Source organism: Pipistrellus kuhlii, unplaced genomic scaffold (assembly GCF_014108245.1).
Source record: "Pipistrellus kuhlii isolate mPipKuh1 unplaced genomic scaffold, mPipKuh1.p scaffold_m20_p_25, whole genome shotgun sequence".
In the NCBI taxonomy this organism is placed as follows: Eukaryota; Metazoa; Chordata; class Mammalia; order Chiroptera; family Vespertilionidae; genus Pipistrellus; species Pipistrellus kuhlii.
This window is the reverse complement of record NW_023425524.1, coordinates 2,696,314-2,703,531: the sequence shown is the minus strand read 5'-3', so window position 1 is coordinate 2,703,531 and position 7,218 is coordinate 2,696,314. Positions and strand designations below refer to the sequence as shown.

Here is a 7,218-nt window from a genome sequence, read left to right as displayed (position 1 = left end):
TCGATTCCAGTTAAGGGCATGGACCTTGGTTGCGGGCACATCCCCAGTAGAGGGTGTGCAAGAGGCAGCTGATCCATGGTTCTCTCTCATCGGTGTTTCTAATTCTCTGTCCCTCTCTCTTCCTCTCTGTAAAAAAAAAAAAAAAAAATCAATATAATATATTTTTTAAAGAAGGGATGGACACGTAGTGGGGCTCCCAGCGCGTTCCGGGAGGCAGCCTAGGCGCCGCGCGGTCAATGGTGCGGGACGATCTGTTTCCCCAGGCGAGGGCTCCGGGTCTTTGGGACCCACTCTCCTCGCCCGGTGCCGATTCGGTGCCGGTTCGGCGCCGCCGGAAGCCCGGGAGGGTCCGAGTTTCCCCGGAGCCGGGGGAAAGGGACGCTCAGAACCCAGCTTGGCCCACGCAGCGGCAGCGGCGGCGGCAAGCACTTGGGCGTGGCCTGGGGGCGTGGCCTATCTCGGGCCACGCCCCTCTCTGCCCATTCCCTCCACGCCGCGCTCTGATTGGCCCTTGGGCTGGCCAATGAGCGCGCAGATCGAGGTCCCTACCCTGAGTCGGACTGGAAAGCTTCTGCCAAAACTTTGGGAGTTTTTAGAGAGGAGTTTTTTTTTTTCTTCCCCCCTCTTATTTTTTCTTTTTCTTTTCTTTTTTTTTTAAGCGAACGGATTATGATTGTTGTTGTTTTAAATTTAGCTCGTAGGGCTTAGCTCTTGGGGTTTTGCTTTCGGTGCCCGGGCCCTGTCTCTTCCCCAGCGCCCCTCGCCCGCCTCCAGCCCGCGGGGAGCGCGGGTCCCCGGCCGCCGCCTTCCGTGAGGTCAGGACCGACCGGGACCGGCTGAATCTAACGGATCTGACCCTCGCCTTCCCCCCCTCACCCTCCCTCGGTGGTGCCGGGGCTCCCTGGCTTCTCCTGGGAGCGCACCGAGAACCGAAAGCGAATCGTCCTCCTCGGCCGGGCGGCTGCCTCCTCCTCCTGGACGAGGCGCGCCCCTCCCCGCGCACCCACCCAGCCACCCACCCATCCATCCATCCTCCGGCCCAGCCAGGCCGCGGCGGCGGAGGCGGCCGCCCCGCCAGGATGTTTGCCGCCGGGCTGGCTCCCTTCTACGCCTCCAACTTCAGCCTCTGGTCGGCCGCGTACTGTTCCTCGGCCGGCCCGGGCGGCGGCTGCGCCTTCCCTCTGGACCCCGCCGCCGCCGCCGCCGCCGCGGTCAAGAAGCCCTCCTTCTGCATCGCGGACATCCTGCACGTCGGGGAGCCCGGGGCGGCCCCGGAGGGCCTGGCCGGAGCCTCGGCTGCTGCCCTCACCGCGCACTTGAGCTCGGCGCACCACCCGCACGCCTCTTTCCAAGCCGCCGCCGCCGCCGCCAGGTCCCCGCTTCGCCCCACCCCGGTGGTGGCGCCCTCCGAAGTCCCCGCTGGCTTCCCGCAGCGACTGTCCCCGCTCTCGGCCGCCTACCACCACCACCACCACCACCCGCAGCAGCAGCAGCAGCAGCAGCAGCAACAACAACAACAACAACAACCGCTGCAGCAACATCCTCCGCCTCCCCCTCCCCGGGCGGGCGCCTTGCATCCCCCCGCCTCCTCCTCCTCCTCCTCCGGGGCGCGGGGGCTCCCCAACCCTCACCACCACAGCAGCGGCTCGGCCCCGGCCCCCTCTAGCAAGGACCTCAAATTTGGGATTGACCGCATTTTGTCGGCAGAGTTTGACCCGAAAGTCAAAGAAGGCAACACGCTGAGAGGTAGGTCTTGGGGGCCCCGAGGCCTGAGGCCTCTGACCGGGTCCCTGGGCCATTTGGGGTCACTTTTGGGTGTTTTTACAACGAAGGGCACGTTGATTAAAAGGAGGGAGAAAAAAATCAATTGTGGGAAGACCCTGAAACACTAGGTTTTAAAACTCACCTGCTCTATGTAAAAATAATAATAATAATAATAATAATAATAATAATGATAATAAAAAGACCCCAGGAATGCTTTAAAAAAACAAACCAAAAACACCGCTCTTCAGAGTCCATGTGCATACGAATTGTTGTTGGAAACGTTTGCTAAAGGGACCATCCCTTGTGTTGAATCACATCTCTAGAGAGGAAACTCTATGATTTGTTTTTCAAAAGCCCTTTTGGGGAGCACGTTCTCGTCCGTGTGTCTGATTTGGAGAGAAATTCCGCCCCAGGAATGTGGCGAAACAAATGGGACTCCCAGCTCCCCAGAGGAGAGGGCAGAGCAGGCTCTTCCGGCGGCCGGTTTAGGTCTGGGATTCTCCAAAGGCACCTGAGAGGGATTTCGTGTTTTTAAAACCAAGCCCTTCCGGGCTATACCCGCGTGGACACGGACAGATAGGTCGTTTCTTGCATCACCCCTTTGTCCACAATCCGGAGAGAGGGGCTTGGGGTGGAGACAGGGGTCTGCATCAGGGAAACCAAATCAATCCAGGGCGCGGGGGAGAGCGGAGGAACACCTCAGGCCAAAGGGTGTGGGTTTGCCTGAAGTAACCAGCTCTTCTCTCGCCTGGTCCCAGATCTCACGTCCCTGCTGACGGCCGGCCGGTCTGCCGGGCTGCATCTCCCAGGCCTGCAGCCCTCCGCCGGCCAGCTCTTCGCGTCGCTAGACCCCATGAACGAGGCGTCTGCCATCCTCAGCCCCTTAAGCTCGAACCCCAGGAACTCAGTCCAGCATCAGTTTCAAGACACGTTTCCAGGTACTGAACGGGCGAGTCCGCCCCTTAGAAAACTCGGGACCGATGCCTCCCGTGGCGCCGGCCCTATAGCCATCCCCGAACGGGCCACCGTGTCGCGGGAGAGAAACCGAAAGATTTCTCCCCAGGAGCTGGGTCCCTCTCTCCCTCTCTGCCCGCTGCCACAGGGAAGGGGTGGGGGCCTGGGGAACCCAGAAAGTATTTTCGGGGTGTGGGTGGGATGGGTAGGGAGGGGCAGGGGTGAGGGCTTTGAAAATTCAGCTGCAAGAGGCGTTGCTTATTATCACGCACACAGATTGTGAAATGACTTCAAACCCTTTTGCTCCGGGAATCTGCCTCTAGGGTCCTCCGCATGGGCCCCTGGACACACACACACACACACACACACACCAGAGAGATGAGAGAGACAGAGAGGGAATAGCTGACATCTCTAGCTTCTTCAGGCCTGGGGGGGGGGGGGACATTTTCGCCTGTCCTCCCAGTGTCTGATAGCCAAGCATCAGCATTACCCTTTTACCTTTGAAATTAATGGATGACATGCTGAGCTTCTCAGCTCAGACAATACACTTGCTTTAGGCCTTTCCGTTGCTTTCTCAAAAGCTGTGAATGCGGGGAGGGCCCATGGGTAAGCATTTTTAAGCAGTACCTTGAGCCCTAGGCCCGGGGCACTAATTCGGTCCTCCTGTGTGTGTGTCTCTCTCTCTCTCTCTCTCTCTCTCTCTCTCTCTTGCTCCCATCCCTCACCCCCCACCCCGCAGGTCCCTATGCCGTGCTCACTAAGGACACGATGCCTCAGACCTACAAGCGGAAGCGCTCATGGTCACGGGCGGTCTTCTCCAACCTGCAGAGGAAAGGCCTGGAGAAGAGGTTTGAGATTCAGAAGTACGTGACCAAGCCCGACCGGAAGCAGCTGGCGGCAATGCTGGGCCTCACAGATGCTCAGGTAAGCCAGCTGGTTTGCAGGCCCAAAGGCAGTCGGTCTGTCCCAGGCCCGCGGACCCGTCCTGCACCCCACCCACTGTCCTTCCCTGGACACACAAGGCCTTGGATTTCGGGAGACTCTGTGCACTCCCCGACAAGAGGCAGGAGAGAGAGGAGGGCGAGGAGGAGAGGGCCCGAAGGCCATAGTCCATCTCCAAAGATGTGTGTCCGTAGGCAGCGCCTGTTAGTTTTGGCCAGCGGGCCAGGGAACCGCTGAGAAAGCAAACAGGCTGCGGGAGACAATAATTACGGCTGCAATTCGCTGTAGGAAGCAGTTTATTTCAGAAGAGACAGAAATCCGAAGGCAAAGGATTGTTGTTGGCGTTTTTTTTCCTTTTTTCTTTTTTTCCTTTTTTTTAATCTTCCATCCTCCCCGCCCCCCCTCCTTCTGCTGCTGCGGGATTGTGAAATCCCCAGTTGTGAGGAAGTGAAAACATTATTTCAAACGGAATGACTTCGCCCCGGTCGGGGGCAAGGAGTCCGCGTGGAGCGGCCACAGTCCGATTTTCTAACGGCATAAGCTCTGATGAAAAATCTCGGGGCCTGGAGCCGGGGGAGAGAGTGAGGGAGGAAGAGAAGGAAAAGGGGTTTCTTAGAATGCTCCAGACCATCGCGGCTGGCTCTGGGCTCTGCATACTTGAATACTTTTCAAGAAAATAACAAATCCATCATGCCTGCCTTCAATGTCCGAATTCTCCCCCCCCCCCAACCTAGAATTCAAGAACTGGATTTTTTTTTTTCCTTTTTGAATTTTGAAACTAAAAGAGTCACCCTTGTGCCACTCCCCATGGGTACCCAATGTTCTGAGCAGGCATAAGCCAACGGCAGGCACGTTTTTTTTTTTTTATGTCGCCTATTGGTGTCTCTCTTCTCCCCCCCCCCCCCCAAACTCTGGGTCTCTCTGTCCTCCATTGCACAACTCCCCTCCCCGGCACCACCGCACTGGAAGGGCCCAGCTGGGGATGTTATTTTTAAAAGGGAAGCTGGAACTTGTGTGAACGGCATTGGGTCCCCCTGGGGAATCGTCTGTATTTATATAGATTCCCCGGCCCCAGCCCCATCCCTACCCGCTTTCTCCACGGTGCACACAGGTCTGATTCCAGAGTTTTCTGAGCTCACTGCGGGGTTACTTTATCCTGGTTAGGGGCTGGGTGCCATCATGCCAAGGAGCTGCTCTTCCCTGGAAAGGTCCAGGGGTACCCCCACCTCTGGGATCCACTCTTTGAACCCCCTTCCCCCCTCTGTGCTTCCTACAGTCCCTCCTTTAAAAAAATCGCTTTTGGAGGGACTTGCATAGGAGAGGGGGCCTACGTAGCAGAAATTGGTAACATCGATTCACCTTTGGTGCATGAAATTGTGGGGATAGGTGCCTTTTTCTGGGCCATGGGTCGCTCAGATTCCTGGGAAGGAAAGTTCTGACACAGGTGGGGTTCAGGGAAGCATCGATTTAGAATGATTCTTCCCCCCCCCCCCCCCCCAGTTTGCAGATGAGGATTTGCCTTTCTTTTACTTTTTTAAAAAAATATATATTTTATTGATTTTTTTACAGAGAGGAAGGGAGAGGGATAGAGAGTTAGAATACATCAACCAGAGAGAATCATTCATCAGCTGCCTCTTACACCTCACTGGGGATGGGCCGCAACCAAGGTACATGTCCTTGACTGCAGGCCGATGCTCTATCCACTGGGCCACATCGGTTTTGGCTAGGATTTGCCTTTTCCAACAAGTACCCAGGCCATTTGGGGCTGGCATCTGGAGAGCAGCAGCGTTTGGAGACGCAGGCCCAGTGCGTCCTGGGGCAGGGACCCCTGGCGATCTCCTTTTTTCTCGCCTCTGGGCATCCTCCGGGCCCCAGCACCTAGCTCAGGGCCCGTCCCATCCCAGAGGCGCCTTTGGGGGTGCCTCCGGGGTGCGCGCCCCGTCGGATGGCACCGCGCCCCTCGTCTCACCGCCGCCTCCCGGTCTTGTCCTGGCGCAGGTGAAGGTGTGGTTCCAGAACCGGCGCATGAAGTGGCGGCACTCCAAGGAGGCGCAGGCCCAGAAGGACAAGGACCAGGAGGCGGCGGACGAGGAGAAGCTGGCGGCGGGCGGAGCAGCCCCGGGGGCAGCGGCGGCGGACGGGGAGCCCGAGGAGGAGGAGGAGGAGCACAGCCCCAGCCGCTCAGAGGAGGGCGAGGCCGAGAGCGACAGCAGCGACTCGGAGTCCCTGGACATGGCCCCCAGCGACACGGAGCGGACCGAGGGCGCCGCCGCCGAGCGCTCCCCGCACCAGACCACCGTCATCAAGGCCCCGGGGGCCGGCGCGCTCCTGCCCGCCGTGGGGAGCGGGGGCAGCGGCAGCTTTAGCTTCGGCGGCACCGGCACGGCGATCGCCGGGAGTCTGGGCAGCAGCGGAGGAGGCCTGGCCCCGGAGATGCTCCCTGCGCCCCAGCCCAGCCTCAGCAGCGCCCCCAAAAGCCCGGAGCCCGCGCAGCCGCCTCTCGGGGGCCCGTAGACTGGACCAGGGTGCAGGGGACCCTGCCGTGCGCGGCTGGATCTGGTGCGCCTACTCCATGGTGCTGGCCGCCAGGACGGGGCCAGAGAAGCATCATCGGTGGAGGCCTGGCCCCAGAGCTGCTCCCTGCGCCCCAGCCCAGCCTCAGCAGCGCCCCCGAAAGCCCAGAGCCCGCCCAGCCGCCTCTCGGAGACCCCTAGACTGGACCAGGGCGCAGGGGACCTGGGCCGTGGCCTCCCATCGCCGCTGGATCTGGTGCGCCTCCTCCATGGTGCTGGCCGCGCCTGGACAGGGCCGGAGACCCATCATCGGTGGAGCATCCTTCGCCAGGGTCGCCTCCTGCCCTTGCCAGCCGCCTGGTGGCTCAGCCCACACATTGCGCAGTTGCCTGGGGGCGTCTCAGTGCCCCCCACCCACCCCCGACGGACACTTCCCCCCCCTGGATGGATACAAGCAGCTCACACTGTGACGTGTGACTCCGCAGTGCCTTCCCGCGCTGGGGGGTCGCAAAGACAGCTGCACTGCACGGAAGGAAGCCACGATCTTGTAAATAAAATGTTTACTACGGTTTGTAAAGAAGGGCTGCGTGGCTGGCCAGGGCGATGCGATCACAGGGTCTGGGATCTCTGAGCTGGGCCTTAGCTCTGGATAGCAGGTCACAGCGGCTGGAGGGGGGGACTAGAGCTTTGGGGTGTAAGGGCTGCAACCTCAGAGCCACGTGGCTACAGAGATGGATGGGATTGAGGCCAAGCGGCTCCAGCAGGTCAGCGGCCGTTGGGTGACCCTGAGTGTGGCCTGCGAGCTGAGTTGGCCATAGAAACCGTTAGGGGCAGATGGCTTCCCCCACGGAAAGTCGGGACTCAGGTTTTAGGAAGATGTGGAGTTGGGATGGAGAAGACGGTGGTGGTGGTGCCTGCCTTTGGGGCCAATGTAGACACAGCCTACACTCCCCAGTAGCCACTCCGGTGCTGGACCTGGAGCCATAAGGCAATTCAGGGCAACACACCCCTTACTCAGGTGTGGACTGGAGGTTTCCTGGTGGGA

The 7,218-nt window shown here is 59.8% G+C and overlaps 1 protein-coding gene across 1 annotated transcript; it reads left to right on the top strand.

Annotated features, from left to right (window-relative positions):
• The first annotated feature begins 478 nt into the window (after positions 1-478).
• HLX (H2.0 like homeobox) lies at positions 479-6,750 on the top strand. The gene is made up of 4 exons (XM_036453620.2): positions 479-1,746; positions 2,523-2,702; positions 3,458-3,642; positions 5,659-6,750. The coding sequence occupies exons 1-4, from the start codon at positions 1,080-1,082 to the stop codon at positions 6,172-6,174; spliced, it is 1,548 nt and encodes a 515-aa protein (XP_036309513.1). The 5' UTR covers positions 479-1,079; the 3' UTR covers positions 6,175-6,750.
• Positions 6,751-7,218: the final 468 nt, after the last annotated feature.